The sequence below is a fragment of the Amphiura filiformis genome, chromosome 13 (genome assembly GCF_039555335.1).
Source record: "Amphiura filiformis chromosome 13, Afil_fr2py, whole genome shotgun sequence".
In the NCBI taxonomy this organism is placed as follows: domain Eukaryota; kingdom Metazoa; phylum Echinodermata; class Ophiuroidea; order Amphilepidida; family Amphiuridae; genus Amphiura; species Amphiura filiformis.
In genome coordinates, this window is record NC_092640.1 from 48,559,416 (window position 1) to 48,581,537 (window position 22,122).

The window sequence follows — 22,122 nt, forward strand, 5'->3', positions numbered from 1 at the left end:
GTAAACCGTATGACAGTGAAAGCCTCATCGTAATCTCTCTAGTAACATTATTTTTTTCTGGGAAAAATCACTTTAACTTAATATACAAATTATATTAACGTAGGTAATGGGGCTACGTATCCTGCACAAAAACACAATGGGGAACGATTGCTCGGGAAACTTAAAATAATCAATAAGAAAGAAAAACAGTTTACCAACCCAAAGTGTTCCAATTAAAATTTCTTGTGCTGGTGACTCTATCAAGAGTAGTGTCTTCACTTTCAGTTTAGTCAATACATAGGTGTAAAGTGTAGTTTGAGCGTGTATTCTTACCGCGGCCAAGTAACATGTACAGGGTGGCCCAAAAAAAGAGGCCCCTCATTGCGCCCTCTTTTTCTCCTCTTTCTGAAAATGTGATCAAATATATTTTGGTATGTAAAGAAACCTTGAGTCATTAGCTTTAATAAACCAAAACAATTATATCAATCGGCTCACAACTTTTGCAGATATGCTCTTTTTAAAGAAATGTACCCGTTCTTCACTTTGTCCACGGACAAGGTTTAGCTACTTCAAAGATTGAAAAGGAGTACACATACCATGCATGAATATCAAACATTCCTCAATGATAACTTTATGAAATAACTTTATTTATGGAATGTGCTTTACCGGTGGGTTTATGGGCAATGGATTTTGTTAATAGTGTCATTAATTTGTGGCTAAAATGGATGCCGAATGGGACTTCTTTTGCTTTTCTTGCCATTACTTATTTTTTCTTGCTTATTTATGCCTTTTTGTTTTATTATGTTTCTTACTTTCTTACTTTCTTACTTTATTGTTTCTTGCTTTCTTTTTATTTACAACATATAGTCATTTCTCTATTTAGGATAAAAGGTAGACCTAAAAGGCTGTTTGGTTTGTCTTTGGTTCTTCTGAAGTGAGTTTACTGTGCTGCTCTGCCCTCCGCCTGGTTGCCTCCTTGGCGAATACAGGTTTCAGCTCTTGTCCTCATTGCATCAATTGCGTTCCGTACCATCCTCGTGCGCGGGATACTTGAATTTTCCCACAAAGGAAAAAAAATCAAGTGGTGTGAGGTCTGGTGATCGTGCAGGCCACTCCACAGCATGAGCGATCCCAACCACTCTGTTTACTATCCGTGGACAGAGTGAAAAACGGGTACAAAAGGGCACATCTTCAAAAGTTGTGAGTCGATTGAAATAATTATTTTGGTTCTAACGATTAAAGGTTTCTTTACATACCAAAATATATTTAATACACTTGTCAGAAATAGGGGAAAAAGAGGGCACAATGAGGGGCCTCTTTTTTTGGGACACCCTGTAGTTTTTGGGTTTTGTATGCGTTTACGGATAGTTTGTTAACTTTAAACATATGTCTACATGAGTAAGCTCTTTATTCATAACTATTTCTACCTCCTCAAGTTGAATGTGCGAGAAAAACAAAGTGATGTCTTCTGCAAAGGGTATACATCGAGAAAATTTGTAACATGATGGATATCATAAACATACAAGTTAAAGAGCAGTGGCCCAAGTATTGACCTTTGGGGCACACCACAAGTGATATTTTTGCTCTCTGATGAAACACCATTGTAAATTACAAACTGTTGACTGTCTTTGAACCAGTCATAGCACACACCTCTAAAGCCATAATTGTGACATGATCAAGGGGAATGAGTCACATGTCGAACCTAGTCGAAAATGGGTTTACTTATATTTCTAAAGAGGACATAAAGAGCTGTCAGAAACTGAAAACCCCATGTTGATATAACTTTTCTTTGCAAAGTTACGTCAATTTATCAATCGCTGAAAACATTATAAAACAAAAGAATTTTGACACCTCCTTTGCCAATATCTCAAAATCAATATTATCGACATCAGACTCATTTCCCTTGATCGTGTCACAATTGTATAATTTAATAAGACGTATCGGGAGATCAATGATATCCAACGCTTTCGTTAAATCTAAGAAGATACCAGTAGTACAATAGCATGAATATACTTTGACAAATCATATTTCTACTTCATATTAAGGTCAAAATGATGGAGATATTAGGTTGCGAAGAGGTGACAGTGATGCTAGTGGATACATTGAAATATATAACGGTGGCACTTGGGGGCGAGTTTGTGATACAGGATGGACACATAAAAATGCTCACGTAGTATGCAAACAATTAGGTAAGATCAACACTGGATATATTACGTAACGTAAGTCATCGTATGTTTTTTCTAACTAACTTATTACATGCTCTTGGTTGTAAGAAAAGTAATTTGTTACAGTATTTTCGACTTGGCCCAGTTTATCACATCATACGGTAATATCTCCAAGTTTAACTGGAAAGAAAAAGAGCGAGGTACACCAACTTGCCGTGGGGAAATAAATAAAACACAGACTAGATGGTACGCAGACGGAGGGGGACAAAAACAGCAAATGTAGGCATTAAAAGTAGGTAAAGTTCGATAGCCAAATGTTACCAAGTCCCACTGAAGTGCTAAACATGTAGAAACAACAGGGGTTGGTGGTGGTAGTGATGGTCTGTGGGGGTGGGGGTTTTGGTGGTGATGTTGCACCACCCCCCCCCCATTATTGTATATATTAAACGTAATAATATACCGTTATATAAAGTAGGATTTACTACTTATAAGTTCCCCCAAACGTTTTCTGAAATACATTGAACAAATATTTTACAAAATGTAAAAATGCAAAAAGGTTTATGTAGCCTTATGTTTTTCCCCATCTGGAACAATTTATAACGTGACGCATCATTGCATTCTGTGTCAATGGTTTTATTTTAAAAGAGCTAATTTTAGAAGTCCGTAGGCGTCAACTTTCGAACATTACGGCCAGACTTATTCATATGTATGTTAAGATGGAACTACACCCCTTGATAAATGTGTGACTATTTTGTATTTTTTCTCAAAAAAAAAATAATAACACAATGGTAACAAATGTGACGTTTACTTTTGAAGTAGTTATAATGCGTATTGGTTCTCCAATATTTGATTGTTTTATGTATGTAGTATTTTAAACGCGCTGTTGTAAACATTATATTTGTTTTATATTGTAAGGATTGTATTTATCTGAATTTGCGATTTTAATTTGTGTATTTGATTTTATGTATCTTTTAGCCTTTGTTGTATTGATCCCTGAGCCTTAAGAAGAACAGGTGGTTAATTGTGGTTTCAACACACCGAGTATCATGTATACCAAGTTAAAGGAAAAACAAAAACAAAACAAAAACAAAACAAATACATATGCCGTGTTGGGGAACTACAGGCTCGGGGGGACTTATGAATTATATTCATTATAAAGCTATTGTATTTACTTAGACAGTAAACTGAAAATAGCATATTTTTGCGACCATTTTGTATTCCATCTTGAATTGGAAAGATACAAATGAAACTAATTTTGTGCAAATTCATTTCTTTTGATTAGAAACGTTTCCATATTTTATTATTATTTCATTCTCATGTTACTAAAGTTTATTTCAATGGAAATAGGCTATTCTGGCGGCCATTTTGGACGCCATCTTGAGTTGAAACGATGCGAAATGGGCATATATTTATTTCTGTTGATTATAAACATTAAATGCGTTGATATTTTTTCATTATTAGATCATTTGTATGTTGCTATACAGTAAGCCAAAAAATTACGGTACCAGTTGTGTTCACCCCTGTATATCCTAGATAAAGACGAATGTGTCAAAATTAAAACAAGCAGCTGATGCCTGTACTCTCTAGCTCTGATTTAAGACATTATTTGTTTAAATTGGTTGAGAATTAAAGAAGCGATAGTCCAAAACCTGATGAAGATACGAAATAAAAAATTAAACAATGTCAACGAATGAGGTCTTAAATTCGAGCTAAAAGATGCAGCTATTGGCTGTTGGTTCCTATTATTACATATCAGCCTTTGTTTAGGATATACAGGGGGTGAACGTCACTGGTACCTTAATTTTTTTGCTTACTGTAGTGCGTTTTAATGGAAAACTCCTATTTGGCGGACATTTTGGACTCCATTTTCAATTGCACTTGATCTGAATTTCTTATCCAAATTTTTTGGAAGGTCTTGGCATATATAACATAAAAATGTAAAGTAAATTTCTAGAAGAGCGATGTACACGTGCTCCCTTCTAGAGCCTATAGATATGGTGGATTTTTTGTGGGCACTTATATATAGCACTATTGTGAAGTTCCAAAGTAAGAGTAGCTTTACTTATTGCTCGGTGCTTCCGCAACTAGAACTAAAACTTATGGTTTAACTTGATTTAACTTCTAACATCATTAGATTACAATGGGGCTCGGTTTCCATCAAATAGGCCAACTCAGCCAGCGAATGCTGCAATACCTGTATGGCTAAATAATTTGTCGTGTAGAGGCAGCGAAAAACGACTAACTGAGTGTGATGGGAATGTATGGATGCCACCCGGAAGTATTTGCCAATCAGCTAGTGTTACATGCAACCCGTATTGTGAGTATCGTAAACAAATCCTCGGTTCCATTACATGGTGACGTATCTTAAGGGAAACTGTAAAGAACATTTCGCAGAAAAACGAGTTTGAAAAAAAAAAACCCGATTCATAATAGGAGTGTGTTGTTGTGTTTTGCCCACATTTTTAGTTTTAATTTAAAAATGTATGAAGTGTTCAAAACACCCTTTACTTTGACTAGTTATAATTGAAATATTAGCTTTTAAATGGCTATAACAATGATGCGTCAGTATGTGAAGGGCAATCTAAAGGACAATTGTTGTCATCTCTACAGTTTCAGGTGCGGGGGTTGACATAAGTCTTTGGATCGCATATTCTTAAGGGTGGTCTTAACCCTGGAATTATGGAAACTTTCGGGCTTCATAACTGCTAAATTATTAGTCTAAAGAATATAAAAGTATACATTTTTAGACTGGAAATGACTTGCTGAATTCATCTGTGAGGTCCAATTTGGGCCAAAATGCTAATTTTGGAGAAAATTCCAAAAACAGGTTTTTGGCCCAAATTTTTCGTGCAACGTAACAAAAAAATTGTTTGGCAAAAAAATTTTTTTTATTAATTTTTAAAAACTAGATAAAAATATCTAGGGACTGTTTTTTTATTTTTTTGAATTTTGACCAACTTTGAGAAATTTGCACCAAAAATGGTCAAAAAATGCAAAATTTTCAATAAAATCATAAAAAAGCCCGATTTTCGCCCAAATGTCAAATATTTTTGGTGAAGTTGGTCAAAATTCAAAAAAATGAAAAAACGGTCCCTAGATATTTTATCTAGTTTTTAAAAATTAATAAAAAAAATCCCAAAAAACCCGTTTTTTGGGATTTTTTCCAAAAATGAGCATTTTGGCCCAAATTGGTCCTCACAGATGAATTCATCAAGTCATTTCCATTCTAAAAATGTATACTTTTATATTCTTTAGACTAATAATTTAGCAGTTATGAGGACCGAAAGTTTCCATAATTCCAGGGTTAAGACCACCCTTAATACAGATCTTTGGCATACAGCCGTAACTCGCATGTCTCTGCACCGTCGAAGCTACCCATGGTCACATCAAAATTTGTATTACTGCGTTTGGTCCATGATGTGCCTTTATTGTACAGAGACGATTTCTTTGCGTGGTGGATGATATGTTTTTCATCATCTTTCATGTGACCATGGGTAGCTTCGACGGTGCAGAGACATGCGAGTTAGGTGGACTTTATCTCTTATCACAACTGCATGATCTTGGCATCAATATATCCCCTATACAGAGACGACGGCCTAGCCATTTGTCATAACAAAACGGCTCGACATATCGAACTCATCAAGAAAAAGATATGTAAAATCTTTGCAAATAATCTACGCATCACAATTGAAGCCAACTAGACATCTATCAGTTTCCTCGACATCACAATGAACCTGTCCACCGGATCATATTAGCCATTCATGAAACCAAACGATAACCCAATTCATGTCAACAAAGAGCAACCATCCCCATCCATTATCCGGAATATACCGGAGAGTATAAACAAAAGACTTTAAAAAATATCTTCCTCTGAAACCACTTTCAAGAATGCCACGCCTGTATACCAAGAAGCACTCAACAAAAGTGGATATGACCATGAACTCAAATTCAATTCAAACACAAGGAATAATGGAAGCAACTTTCGTACACGTCGCATCACCTGGTTTACCCCCCCCCCCCGCTCACCAACTGCACAAATTAATAAATAGAAGCATTGTTAAACTCAGTTACAGCTGATGTATGCCAGACATCAATCAAGTAATATCTTCGCACAACAGATCTGTATTAAGAAAATGTTATCCAAAAACTGATGTCAACCCCCGCACCTGTAGAGATGACAACAATTGTCCTTTAGAAAAGAAATGTCTCACTTCATGTGGTATTTACCAAGCTACAATCACAAGGCAAGACACAGACCAAGACGAGACCTACGTTGGACTGACCGAAAATACATTTAAAACGCGCTTTAACGGCCATATATCAAGCTTTAGAAACAGTGAGAACAGGTATGCCACAACTCTAAGCGAATATGTATGGAAATTAAAAGATGTACCATATTCAATTAAATGGAAAGTGCTAATAGAGCTAAGGCCTACTCCACATCTCGTAAACTTTGCAACCTATGTATAGAGGAAAACTATTTTATCATAATTAGACCGGACTTATCAGCATTAAACAAAAGAAATAAACTCATATGAGTGCATGCCGACACAGGAAAAACACTTATTATGCAATTATAAATAATGCTTCTTTAACATCTCTGTCTTTTAAAGAAAGTTACTCAGCCGTGGAATAAGTTATCGTCACAAATGAGGTGTCATTGTTGACAGGAAAAAACAATGGTTTCACTGATATACAGCCGTTTTTGAAAGTTTTCAAACTCTTTTTAGGAGTTTAGTTTCTGTGCTTTGCGTTTTGTTCTACAATTTCCCTTCCGATGGCAATGAAATTAAAAAAAATAAAAGATTGGCAGTGATTCGAACAAGGGATCTCTAGATTAATAGCCCAGTGCCTTACCGACTGCGCGCACTAGTCTTGTTCAAGACTGTCTCAATAAACTATGGCCATATTATACGGCCAATAAAATCAACTAAATTTCTGAACTGATCATTTATTTATATTTCGCTCCATTGGCAAACGAAGCGATCACTTAGAGCCATTGGCACTGTCAGTTGTATCTTAATGTTTTTATACAAACCGCGATTGGAGAGGCAAAGGCGACCGTTTTTACAAACTGTTTAGCTCATTAATGTTTGTATGTAAATGACTCAGTCAATGCACTGACGAAAAACGCTGTTTTCATTGGTGGTTGTACGATTATCAGACCGCCCATCTGCTGTTAATCTTGCGGTCGAGAAGGTTGTTGTAATCAGCGATGCTGCACACTTATGTTCAAGCTTCATGTGCGCCGCCAGTGTTTACGTTTCAAAGAATATAATTATGACAAACACGATCTCTGTACATGAAATTCATGAATATTCAGCGGCATTTCGTTATTTTCTACATTTGGTAGTCTACATAAAATCTGGAATCTCGGAATACAGATTGATCAAGACCGTATATTTGAGCACCCCCATCGCCAGAGAATCTTTACAATTTACAGGCATTGAAAAGCAATATATGTTATTAGTTTATTCATCTATTAAGCAGTAAACCGTGACAGATGTGTGTAATTCTATGAGGGTCAATCGAGTGTAAATCGTACACTGTTAAACATCTTGCAAACCATGGAGCTATTAAGAATGGAGAGGCAATAGATTATGTAACGCATTGTACACTTGTGCCGATTTGAAATCTGACAAGCTATTCATCGAAAGGTACCTTTTGTTTGGGACAAAGGGCTTCCACCATTAAATCGGTAAGCTGACCCGACAGTGTGTTAACGCTTTACCTAGCAGACTAATGTCAAAAAGTGATCAAACGAAAGTCGCGTGAAAGCGCTTACTATAACGAAAAGTACCTTTTGTTGTCTTACCACTCAAGGGTGTAATTGAGTAGCCGTAAGCTGAAAAGGCACACATTAGCCGCTGATGTAGTTCGTTGTCACCCCAATGACTGTAGGTGCTTCATTTAAATAAATTGAATGCGCTTGCTGAATGATTACATATCAAAGCTGCCATGTCTGCATGTCTATTACTGTATAATGGTAATAGCTACGTATACATGTAACATAATAAGTATACCGGTATAGGCCTATATAAAAGTTGTTTCACAAATTGACATTTTATTTTATTTTAAGAAGGAGAATGTCATAAACAGTGGCGTACTGAAGGGGGGGGGGCAGCTCTTTTGAGAGAGGTCTTGGGAGGGGATGAGAGCTATGAGGGAGGAAGAGGTGGAGGAGGGGACATGAAGAATGAGAGGGGGCTGGAGGAAGAGAGAAAGAGGGACAAAAAGTATGAGGGGATGGAGAAGGGAAGGGAGATAAGAAGAGGGAGTGATACTTTAGCAAGGAAAGAATAAGTACAGAGAAAGGAAAAGAAAGGAATGACAAATAAATGTAGGCCTTATAATAATTATTATAGAAACTAAACACAGCCCCCCCCACACACACACATAGGCCTAACACTAACAGCACTATAGGCAGCCATTCGATGATGCCAATGCCTTTATGCGTTACGTATTTAAAACGCCCAGTCAGATGTATTTTACACCTGCCAAGCACAAGTCACCCAATTTCGAAAACTGGACGTTGAATGTACACTCTCATGAATATTGATTGGCAACATTTTCCAATATGTCAGCGCTCAAATCGGACACAATAGAACAATAGACCATTCAGTGCGCTGTTGCAAACCACCTTGAGTTTATATCGTATATATTCAATGCTTTACCACAAGAAAAATTAAAACGTTTTAAAATGTAAACACGGCACAGCGAAAAACTAAATAGGCTTGCGGAAGATATTCGTTCTTTATTATCATCATCATCATCATCACCATTATCATCATCACTACCATTGGCATCACCATCATCACCATCATAATTTATCATCATCATCATCATCAACGCCATCATCATCATCATCATCATCATCATCGTCATCGTCACCATCATCATCATCGTCATCACCACACCTCCACCATTATATTCATTAACACGGCACTCAAGAAGTATAAATCATACAGAATTAACTGCAAATCATAAGATAAAATGTCAAAGGAATACATTTCTACACGATTTTAAACTTCGAGCCTAGTAAGTTTGCCACCAAAAAGATCAACTACCGTATATGCTTAAATGAGTTAAAGGATGTTGCTATACAATCTACGTACGGTCTTTGAGTTGTTACTATTAAGACACCATAAATTTGAGTATTTCGGCCTAATAATGGCCATTAATGACATAAAGGGTTCACAAACAATAACTACCCCCCTAAAATTACAAAACATTTTTTTGCATAACTTGACATACATTTCGTGGATTTGAACAATTTAAAAACCTGTGAATAAAGGAATTGTCTTTGTACCCTCCCAATGTTCTTTCGTCTGAAAATCTTTTTGTTTTGGCCAAAAATAATCACGTTTTCCAAAAATGATGCTTTCAGAAAAGGTTGCACTTTTCAACATCCTCATTTATGTCAAAATTAGCTTCAACAAATCATTATTTTGCACTATGTGATGGCTGCATGGGTGACTAAGAGTTCAGAGACAAAAAGGTGAAGGAGAAACACAATTAAATCAATCGTAACATTGATACCGAGAAAGTTTTGTACATGGGATGTTGAAAAGCGCAACTTTTTTTAAAGCATCATTTTAAAGCTACCCTACCAAAGGATAACTTTGGTAGGGTAGCAAAAAGATGCCTCTATTCACAGGTTTTTATATTGTTCAAATCAACAAAATGAATGTTAAGTTGATTCCTAATTGATTTTACCATTTTTAAAACACCGGCTCAATAAAATCTTCTAGAAAACCCCCGTACATGTCAATTATATTATGTCATTTTATACAACAAGATGATTGCATGGGTGACTGGGTAATCGTATACATAAAAATTAAAGAAAACAAAAACACCATTAAATAAATCAAAACATTGATATCGATAATGTTTTTGTACATTAAATGTATATGATGTGTAAAAGAGCAACTTTTTCTGAAAGCATCATTTTTGGAAAATGTCAGTGATTATTTTTTAAGGAAAGAACTTTGGGAGGGTAGGAAAATGATTCTTTTATTCACAGGTTTGTAGATTTTTCAAATCAACGAAATGTATGTCAAGTTATGCAAAGAAATGTCTTGTCATTTTAGGAGGGGGGTATTTTTTGTGAACCCTTTATTTTCCATCATCCTGGGCGTATTTTCTGGGCGCATTGAATTATGTGAAGGGCGAGTGGAATTACGTCACGATTCTAGTGTATTCCTGTTCGTTTGGATTCACCCGAAGCGTTGGGCAGTATTGCTACAGATACAGATATGTAGGGGAGACCGGGGCAAGTCCGCCCTCGCGGCACGTCCACCCAATCCACACATCTCGCCACAGAAATTATCGTCAAAAATGCTTCCGAATCAAGGAAGTTTACTTTTGTAGATTTAGTAATATTGTTATAATCTCAAGACCTTGCAGAGATGTTTTTTTATTTGGAAGGTGAACGTTTTGCCCAACATATTATGCAATTAAAAGATCGACATTTTTTGTTTAGTAGGCATGACACGAGGTAAAGAAAAAAAAATACCGTCGGGATAAGTCCGCCCTGTATGTGAAGGAGCAAGTTCGCCCTGTGTTTTCCCCAGTGGACTCTCGAGCGGATTCACCCCATCGGCGTATTATGGAAAAAAGCTAACAGTACCTTTAAAAAGGATAAAAGTACATAGAACCATTTAAAAAAAAAGTTAAGTGGTATCAGTATTGCTCATACCACCGTTTATTGTCTAAAACCATAAAAGGGTTTGCTAATTTTGGACCCCCAAATTTATTAACTTACATCATACCCCTCAAATAAATATAGCATATTATCTTTAGAAGAGAGTGAGTTCCCAATATACCCTATACTAAACGTTTGCATTAAATTTATCATTGTTATGCAATATTATAGCCTTTTATTTTTATCAGGGCGAACTTACCTCCACCATAGGACGGCACGGGGCAAGTCCGCCCTTGCATCGTGATTTTTTTTTTCAATTCTCATGCCGTTACTGAACGCTAACTGTTCTTACAAATGTGGTAGTATTAAGCTACAGTATACAGCTTTAAAGTGTTAATATATAGCTTCTAACATGAGAATTGTCCTCTTTAGGCGAGATTGAAAAAATAGGGCGGACACGCCCCGGTCTCCCCTATCCAAGGTCTAGAAAAAGGCACCATTAGTGGCCATTTTGCTTCTTAGATGATGTGATTCACGTGTTGTAATACTTTGGTACACAATACATTAGTTAACCGGTTTACAATGGAATATGACGGTGATTTTTGAGGTGTTAGAGAGATTGCGATTTCCAAACGTATGACGTCGATCTACCCAAAACCACTCTCCTGTATTGAAGTGAGGTCACGTATTTAGCCAGTTTTGAAGAATTTGCACGTGTGATATCAACGTAGATACATCGTTGAGAATTCATAAATTTGGTTCATTTCACAATAATGTTAAAGACAGTCAAGGATAATGAACATACGAAGGAAAATCTAATTATTATTATGACCTTTTTGTTCGTAACAAATCATTATAATAAAGCTACATCGATGTGTTAAACATTTACTTTATTTATACGCGACGTTCATACGCAGAGCTTGTACATTGAAATGGTGGGGAATGGTGGTTGATGAAGTGTGGGGTATTCGATAAACTAAAAATCCTGATTACAAGTCTATGACAGTACGGAATAAATGGACACTTCTAAAAGCATTCTAGAAACACTTGCATTTTCGGCGCTGCGGATCAGCTGTTTTAGAAAGCAATAGGACGGCCATTGTTGCGCATGTTGCAACCGGGAATTTGTCTATTGCACATCATGTGTTATTCCAGAGAAGCTATGCCACTTACTATAGGCTATTAATACAAACGAATCCAATCAGTGCAGTGGTAGCCATGGCTGGGTCCCCGCTGAGTACATCTCACCTGAAATGTGAAATGATGCGTCCTTGGCGGGAATTTTAAACTGCATACCATCACCCGCGTTACACGTAGACAAAAGAATGATGAAAGTTTACAACACAATACAATATAACATCGATTTTTAAGCGGATTTAATCCACCCATTTGGGCAGTCACAACACCAGACTTGGCTCGTTGGATTCGTCTTTTTCTGGGATGTGTTGAAGAAAGAATACGCGGTGAACAAATCGATCGTGGGTGGTTATGTAACGCATACATATAACGTATCTTCCCTACAATATTATTTTACCTATGATGACAATCCATATGCATGATGATGATAGGATGATGATGATCATGGTGATGATGGTGGTGCTGTTGATGATGGTGCTGGTGGTGGTGGTGATCATCCACCCATCGCCCATCAATTTTATTAGGATATATTTCTTTGAGCCTCGTAAGCCAACTCCAAACCCCGACTGATTACATGCAAAATCAAAGTCGCGCAATGATCACCAGATGACTGTGGGACGAGCGTTGGTTAAGTACGTGGCCTCATGCGATGCATACAACTTAAAACCGTGCGTATTAACGTACGTAAAAACGTACGGTCTACGTCGGCGTAAATCGCAATATCTCAGTTTATTGTCAATACACCATTATTATAAACACGTCGATTATATCCGTTAAAAAGTGCTATTCGAGATACAATGTTTTTTCAAGTTTCATCTTGGGCCAGTTGTTAAAGGGATGGTCCGATTGAAATCCTGTTTGCCACTTTGTCACAAAGTGCAATTGTGTCAGAAGTGAGTTAACCCGCTTCTTTTTCACACATGCAGTATTTTATTATGGGATATCTCAATTAAAGATTTATGGGCTTTTGTTTTAAAACGGATTGAAATACCGACATAAAAATCCGTCAATAGCATTGCTATAGATGTAATTTTCCATTAAGAATTGATGCACAAAATCTCCTTTCCAATTCTAGTGGCTCAACATTTGGGATGCTACAACGACAATATTGAGCGTGCACTACCCAACTACGTAAATTGTACGCAAGAACCAAGATGCAAATGTGATTTCACCAATACTGGATGTTTAAGCGACACCGCAATGACTGTAGAGCTCTGTAAAGATATATGCTGCAATGGAGCAACGAAATTCGCCTTTGCTGGGGTGGAAGCAGGAAACGGTTGCTACTGTGGTGTGGCAACAACAAATTATAAGAGATTGACTCCTGGTGAAGTAGCTCTACCCAATACAGATTGCAATGTGCAGTGTGTGGGGAATCCTACCGAGTCGTGTGGGGCAGATTATAAGATCAATGTTTATGGATGTAGTAAGTGAAACAAGCGTTTTTATTGTTACTAAATAGGCCTAAAACTGTGATTAATTCAATCTGGTCAAGCAGAAACTCGCGTTTTTTGTTAAATTGATACACCGACATTGCAATCCAGCTGAATACCAATGTTTGGTTGCAAAGTTAGTTAACACGCTAACAACAAGGCTTGCAGAACACTTTAAAATGTCGGGTTATATAAAGGGTATGTAAAGAGTATAAAACGTTTTCATAACTTTGAAATATTCATTATTTGAAAACTTCCTGCAAATTATTCTAACATAATGTTATTTTAAGTGTTGGCGAAATATTTGGCAAAATATGTTTGCAAAACTATTTTACCATAAAATTTTGACAACATTTTCTAAATGTTGTAGCATGCTTTCAAACAGTTTCGTGACCATTATATTATATTGAGAAAACGTTTTTACCAAAACAAAAACCCAACATATGACCCGTTTAAAACGTTTAAAAACGTTTTGTGTTTGCTGGGAAGTTCATATAAATCAATGCTTAATATTTATGGAAACGTAAGTTGTTAACTAACTTTGGAAGACGGGTTAGTAAATCGGTATTCTCGCTCGCTTCTTACCACTGCGGTTTGGGTTCACTTCCACAAGGTGCCGCGTGTGAGTTTGGTTGCCGAGCTATGTTTGTGGTAGCAAGTTTTTCTCCGGGTGCTCCAGTTTTTCTCCTGCTTCTAAAATCGGGCCTCATCCCATATCCATGTCCCGTCATATTCGGTTGACACCCTTCGATTTAATAGCTTTTGAACGCTATTGGCTTTTACCTGGCTTCGGCCGAATGTTACAAAAAAAAGTCAAATATAAGTTTTGGTCATTGTTATGGTATTGATAAGTATCAATTACCAATTATGACGTCACATAATAAAATGACATTAATTTTGCTTGATCATATTAAATTTTCTAAAATCAATCTGTCTAAATGAACTAACATAACTTAACTATATACATTTAGGGGGCGAATCAACTTGATATGCCGAGATTATTGATGCTATATTTATAAAATAAAGGTATTGTTTTCAACCGCCATCATCTATCATCTCATATAACATGGGCGACGTCATTATTTTAAGTAAAACAACGAGGCGAGACGTCGCCCGTATTATCTGAGACAATAGATGCACAGCAGCGGCTAAAACAATACCTCTATTCTCATTCTTAAACATTATAATAAAAAAAAACATCATAAGCATATCAAAGTATAATCAACTTAAGGGGGTACTACACCCTTAGTATTTTTTGCGTGTTTTTTGCATTTTTGTGAAGAAATGAGAAAAAAAAAGGTCAACCTGGTATGCAAAATGAAGGGGCAAATATTGGTGGCATCAGTATCAATGTAGCTTACATGCTTTTAAAGGTAGAAGCCCAGAATTGCTACCGTAAATCCAATCACAGACAATGACAGACGCTAAAAGTATCAAAATGATTTTTTTGGGGAAATTAATTAATTATGCACAGCTTTGAAAACATATGGTTGGCATCACTTTCAGGGTCTAAAGAAAGTAAACAGTATTTTCACCCTTTAAGTTGCCAATGATGTGCAAAACTTGTGTTCGCGAGTCATTACATCCGTTTCAGGTTATATAAACTAGAAACTAAATGATAAGATAATGCTTGTTTTTTTAGTTCTACCTGATTTTTAGGGTCGTCAGTGAGTAAAATACGAATAACATGTATGGTGTTTCGGACAAAAATGTTAATTTGTCCCAAGTTATTCAACAATATCAACTAAAGTGGGAACGTTGACAGTGTACGTTGGAGCATAATTAATATTCCACGCTATATACTTACATCAGAAGGTGTGAAACCAGACAATTTCATTAAAATCTCCTGCCATTGCACACATTGCACAGTCCGACTGGCTACCCGCCGCCATCTTAATTTACGGCTAGCGTTTGGCGAAACTCGATACCGCCGTATTGGTATCAGTACTGTCGGATGGTAAATACCATTTGGTAATCGACCATTCCCCCTACACCCCCTCATGGGGACGGCCCTGCCTGCGATTATTACGTACTGAAATTATATCTTAAGATCTTATGTTCTGTACCTTGTATTAATAATTTATTTTTATATTTTATATTTATAACATTTGGCAAAAAGCACAGGCAATACCCAATAGTGCTCAAAGAGCACTAAATTAAAGGGAAGCCCTACATACAATGCGAACAAAAATAAACTGAAAAGCAAAAACAAGATAAAAAATACAACTATTGGAGGGTTTTAACTGCAGCCCTGAAAGCGGACAAGGTGGGACAACAGACAACATTTTCTGGCAGCGCATTCCATAACATAGGACCAAGGTGGAAGAAACTTCTTTGACAAAGTGTGAGGCGGCTGAAAGGTGGGTAAAGAGCTCGGGAATGGTTACATCTTGAGTTGGAACGCGGATGAGGTTTTGAACAATAAAAAATCTTGAATCTTTAGGCATTGCTTGAAGGCGGGTCCTCCATACCGATTTATGCATGCTTTTTAGTAATTGTGGTGGGAGTCTTGAGTTTTGCAAATTGAGTTCGGGCCCTTTTTTCTGTTTAAAGCAATTGATTTAAATAGTGTAAAAATGATGCACCAAATGGCTTCAATTAGACATTCATTTTGCAATTTTTTCAAACTTCTCAGGGGGAACATCCCCCTCAGACACCCCCTTGCGTAGCCTAAACATATGACCATTTTCGCTCTTCTTTCGACATTTTCAAATTTAGGCCCTATGTCAACACAATTTATATACCTGCAAGGAAAACTTGTCCACGGAAGGTTTCATGGACCGTCATTTCACAAATTTGCGGCTTTTTCAAACTAAAATTTTAACACACTAATAGTTCCAAAATGGGCCACCAAATCACTTCAATTTGGTCTTTGTTTTGCAAAATTTTCCCAACTTCTCAGGCGGTACATGATCCCATGATGATCCCCTCTCTGCATAGTCGGTAAGCAAGTGGCCATTTTCGCTTCTGCTTTCGCCGATTTATGTTTAAAACAATTTATAGGCCTACAATAATAGGGAAAACTTGTCCACGAAAGGCTGGACCGCATTTTTTTTCAAACTAAAATTTTACACACTAATAGTGCCAAATAGTCCACCAAATCGTTTCAATTAGGTTTTTATTTTGCACAAGTTTCTTACTTCTAAGGGGGACATCCTCCCTCAGACACACCCTTCCGCGGTTTTTGTTTGTTTTTGTTCTCATTTTATTTATTTTATTATAAAATTGCCCCCCCGTATGACTGCTCTAGATCGACAATCGATACCAAAAGCTGGTATCGTCCATCCTTACAGAGGTTGGCATACGCAGGCGTATTATAGGACTGGGAACGAGTCTAATACTGTATGTGCCTATCGACGAGTGTTAGGAACGGCACATTACGCGTATTACGTCGACGCACATGAGCTGAACCGTGTTTAAGTATTTAAAAATTGATGATGAAGTTTATAACATGATCGATAAATCACTGTATGTTAACAGCATGCGAGATGAGTCATACCTCTACATTAGCATTGCTCATTTCATGATGTTTCAGATGTAGGCTGTGAGATACCAGGAAGTCTGTCAACCAATCTGGTGGCAACACCGCAACTAGTAGTCAAATTGTATGACATAGGAGATACTATTAATTTCAGATGTCTTGGAGTAACAAATCTTCTGGGGGACGCACAGATTACATGCCAAACTGATGGGGGATGGAGTGGCGCTGTACCTAGATGTCAAGGTAGATAATCACATCCAGCACTGTGTACTTTCATTCTGGACAAAATTAGGTCCACTTTTCTACAAAACTTCAAAGAAAATACAGAGTGTGTTGCAAATAGTTTGAATTCAGGAATCATTGTCCATTTAAAAAATAAATAAAATGAAAGCAAAAATGCATTATAAATGTGTTTTGCAATATAATATTTGTCATTAGTATGTATGTGTGTGTGTGTGGGGGGGGGGGGGTGTTTGTACATGTATATGTGGCCATGGGTGTTAATCCTGTGCAGCATGCTGGTTTTTTTTTAATAGTACAAGGATATTAGCTTATGCATATCAATGGATTAGTTCAGACTCTATTGAAATATTAATAGTAGAGTAGTGAAACTGATTCCCGTTTTTTTTTAGTAGGAATCATCAGTCACAGGTTCCAGAACACCTACTCTGACTGTGGCCGACAATTTTATGATTTAAACAACGAAGAGAAAAAGAAAAAAATATAATAGGAAAAAGGAGCCCAAACTTGAAATAGTTTTTGTGGGTTGACTTTTCATTGCAAAAGTGCAGCCATTTTAAGTTATCACAGTTTAATTGCCGCGCACCATTACGTTCCAAGTAAAGCCGTGAAATTGTGCGTATTTAGCAGATAAACTCATTATGCAGCTATAATGTAGAATTTCGCTTATTGTCTATGTTATCAATGATATGGCTATTTTACACCTTATTTCCCAGCCCCAGGGTACGGGTCTGGGGGCAGGGACTTATGCCGGGGCTAAATTTAAAAACTGTTAAACTCCCTGGCTAATTCTTGGCCAAGTCCCCGACCGATGGTGCAATATTTGTATGTAGAACACCGGCTAATAGTCCCAACCGCAGCTAACCAGGCAATTCAGTGCTGTAAACCCCTGGCTTTTACCTTGGCTCAAGTCCTCATCCTCCCAGCTCTTTGGACTTGGTCAAGTCCTGGAAAAGGTCCGGCACATGGCCGGCCCTACAGGGACCAGATTGCCCGTCTGTTCTAAACTGTCCGGCTATTCCCGGGTACCCAGGCAGGGGCTGGTGTGGGTCAGGGTTTCAATTGATAAGTGCATTATCAACAGCCTTCATTTCACGTGCATGAAATCTATAAGCTTAACTACTGAACATACAGGCCTATACATCCCCCTACAATCATAATTACACACATCACTAGTATCACAGACATTCAAATTGAAATTCCATCATGAAATCTAACCGGCTTTCATAGTTCCCTGATTTTCAAGTTCAAACGCCAGCTCTTCCACGGTGCTGAATTCGACAATCATGCATGAGCAAACATAAGGGCGCAGATAACCACATTAGCTCTTCACCATTGAAAAGGCTGCCAGTCTATCCCTATAGAAAATGCTGCTTTAAATCATTAAAAAATTCACGATCTCTCCCATCTGTGGTACACATGGAGAATTTGATATTACTAATCATGACCAATCCAAATTTAGTCACAATTAAGCACATTTCTGCTCGTTTTAATGCTTACTTTAGGTGTAAACGAGTTTTTCTGAGAATGAAATTTACTTGATTTGGTGTAATACGCCCGTAAGATTTGTTCCAAGTCTACCATGTTATAATATTGCTAATAATAATAATAATAAAAAAACTTTTTAGACTGCAACAAGTCTGCCCTAACACATTGTATCTGTATGGATAATGCTTTGGAAATTCAAAATCATATTTGCCACACAGTGTGAATTTTCTCTCAAATAATGGATTTAATTTTGTCCAGAAAGAAAGTACACAGTGTTATCTACTATAAATGTTGATACAAATCTTTAGTTAGAGCAAATATGTTTTTGCACTCGTATTCGTAAATAAAACCTTGCGAACAGGGCACTGTTTACGTACTGATATATGTTTCGCGGAACCGGCACCAGGTGGCTACTGATATGAATAACATTACTAGGCTGCTAATGTCATTTGACCCTCAGTAGTAGGCTTATGCTCTGTATAATTAATAGGGCCTATAATATTGACCCTGTTGCTTTTGAGTTAGAGCTCAATTCCACTGATGATTCAATGGAGGGTGCACATGTAGATCTTCTCCAGTTTTATAACAAAACCTGCAGCCAGTACTTGAGACCCATCCCGGGAGACCCATGCCCCTGCCAAAGAAAAAACGTGTACCGTGGGCATCAAACCTGAATGATTTAATCAAACTGTTCAGGATGCGCAACGTTTACGTAGCCGGTCTGAACGGTGGCGTTGGCGTATACCAAAGGCTAAAGTGGACCGTCGAGCCTATATTGATTCCCAGAGGAGATCTGCGGAAACCATTGGGAAAGAGAAAGCACCCTTTTTGTATAACATTCTACTCAATTGTAACACTATGAACATGTATAAGACTATAAATGCTCTTTTGAAAAAGAACTCACGTGACATTTCGGATAGTAGTTCTCCAGCTACATTAGGAATCTTAAGATGGTGATTCAGTGTAAGTGATATGAGCAATCTCGTTTTGAAGGTATATATTTTTAACTGGAAATACACGTTTTTGGTGTCATGAAAAAAAAAACCCGCTGAAACTGGCCAAATTAGACAATTTACATCTAGAAACATTGGGACATGTTCAGAATTAGCCTTTTTAAAGAAAGAGTGCTCAGCATATTTGTCACTTGGACCGAATTGGGAATAATTTACCCAACCTTCATTCATAAAACCAGCCTTAAATACTTCTGCATAGGCATATAAATGGTTGATATTTATCTAATTGTTTTAACTATTTGAGTCCCATGTCTCGTACATCATGTTGCCATGAAAGGTGGGTCCCTATGGGTAAACAACCTAATTATCTCATTAAAGATTTGATGGATTGTGATATATTTCCATGAAACGAAGTGTGTCCAAAAGTTAGACATTAAAAACATTTACGCAGGGTCGTAGCAAGGTGGTGGACAGGACGAAGTCAAGGGATCCCGGACAAAAATGAGAATAAAAGGATCAGGGATAGGGCCGATAAAGGAGATGATAAATACATACGAAATGCTTGATAAATGGGCCCGTGCTAGTCCTTGTTCATGGGCACCCAAGGCTACACCTATGAATTAACGAGTTAAAAACATAAATAAATCGCGTGAAAACATCTGATAAAAACTCAAAGTATTAGTGCAAAAATATATATGATCAAACAACTAATGGTGCAAGTAACATAGTTAGCATATAAAAACACACACACAAAAAACACTATGCAAATCTGCACTTTTACTCACAGTCGATCTCATATGTAACAGTTAAAGGAAGACCATTAATGTTGTTATTTGAGAACACAGATGGTCGCTTATCATCAAATCATAGTTATAGGCTGTGGCTACCAACCCTACTTTCCTGTTACCTACTCAACTGACCGAAATTATTGTTGTAATTAAATTTTAGCAAAGTAAGGTATTTATGATTGTTTCAAACTAACCTTAGGTTGTCGGATGTTTCAGATAGTGTAGAGTCTTTTCCAACCCAGCCTCAGACGCCAACATACATAGATATAACTGCCACGCTAACGTCGCCTGGTAATGGCATTGGTAAGCATAGCAAATACTGCACTGTAGGCCTACCTGTTGGGACTTTTACACATTGTAACATATTGAAAGGTCTAAATGACTGGAGCAGTATATGTAGCGTACTTTTTAGGATACTATTTTAAATACATATGCAAAGTGTATTATATGTCATAGTGTAAAATGTCATAGAACTTTGCACAGAGGGTCAAGTTCAAAATTATTAGCTATCTATTCAACACTCACACGATCGTGATTCCCTGGCAATAAGGATTCAGAAAAAGTATACTTTGACCTACCTACGCGTACGGTATGGAGTTATAAGCAAAATAATACCACAGGTCTAATTTTATCATCGCACTGGGCAAACATGAAATTTGCTATGATTGTGATGATAATTATCTCAAATTATTTGTCTTGCTGTAAGAAATCAGAAAAAGGGATAGTTTTAGCTATCTAGAGTGTTTTCTTAGCCAAGTAACACAACAACTGTCCATGTCAATAGACTCAATAAAACTAAATGCGATACTGTCTAATTTTGATATGTTACCGAGGTAACAAAACATCCTACGCGTCTTCGAAAGACAAATAGTGTGAGAAGATTTTCATCAAAATCGGTACATGTTTTTTTTTTAATTTTTGCTCCCTGTGGAACCAACTCTCTTAAATGGAAAGATTGGGGTGAGGGAAAAGTCAAAATTAAGATTGAGAAATCAGTCTTAAAGATCTTTGGTTTTAAGAGAGAACATATGACATATATCCATAATCATACGTCGTAGATAGGTCTAACTGTACTTTTATCCGAATCCTTATAACTAGAGGAACATAATTGCTTGTGGTTTTAACCAACTCCGAGCAACTGACCTTGACTCTGTGTAAAAGTTCAGCGACATTTTCCCACCAAATAAGGGTGCTGTTGAAATGACTCCATAGCCTATAACGATCAGTACTATAATAGTACAGTAACTATAGTAACTAGAATTGTGGCGTAGCCAAGGGTTGGGGGTAGGGGTTTTGTGTTGCCTGTTTTTATATATATATATAAAGTCTGCACAAAAAGTAACTCAGCTGTTAAAAATATTCAGAACTAATAATTGTTTTCACAATATTTCAACATAGAGAAGCATGATTTATTTACGCGCATTTTGATACCCCATTCGGCAAATGTCGTTCAATATTAACAACACAGTAGTGCTTTTACAGAAAAATACCCGAATTTAAAAGTTGCAGTTTACAGCGATTTATGGTTATAATGCCAGCACTGTAAACACGTAAAGCCCGCCATTATCTTCGCGCTTTACTTCAAATCAATACAAATAACTGCAACTTTTAAATTGGGGTATTTTTCTTTCAAAACACTGATGTATTGTCAATATTGAACGAAATTGGACAAATGGGGTATCAAAATGCGAGTAAATAAATCATCCTTCTTTTTTGTTGAAATATTGTGGAAACAATTATTAGTTCTAAATCTATAGGCGTATTTATAACAGCTGAGTTACTTTTTGTGCAGACTTTATATATAAAACAGTGCT

The 22,122-nt window shown here is 36.9% G+C and overlaps 1 protein-coding gene across 1 annotated transcript in view; it reads left to right on the forward strand.

The window, feature by feature from the left end:
- The window catches only part of LOC140167730 (uncharacterized), a 59,548-nt gene that overhangs the window by 31,138 nt on the left and 6,288 nt on the right, over window positions 1-22,122 (forward strand). Inside the window, exons 2-6 of the mRNA XM_072191025.1 lie at window positions 2,025-2,168; window positions 4,279-4,461; window positions 13,001-13,351; window positions 16,894-17,082; window positions 20,525-20,611. Of these exons, the coding sequence (XP_072047126.1) occupies window positions 2,025-2,168; window positions 4,279-4,461; window positions 13,001-13,351; window positions 16,894-17,082; window positions 20,525-20,611 (954 nt within the window). The remainder of the gene's footprint in view (window positions 1-2,024; window positions 2,169-4,278; window positions 4,462-13,000; window positions 13,352-16,893; window positions 17,083-20,524; window positions 20,612-22,122) is intronic.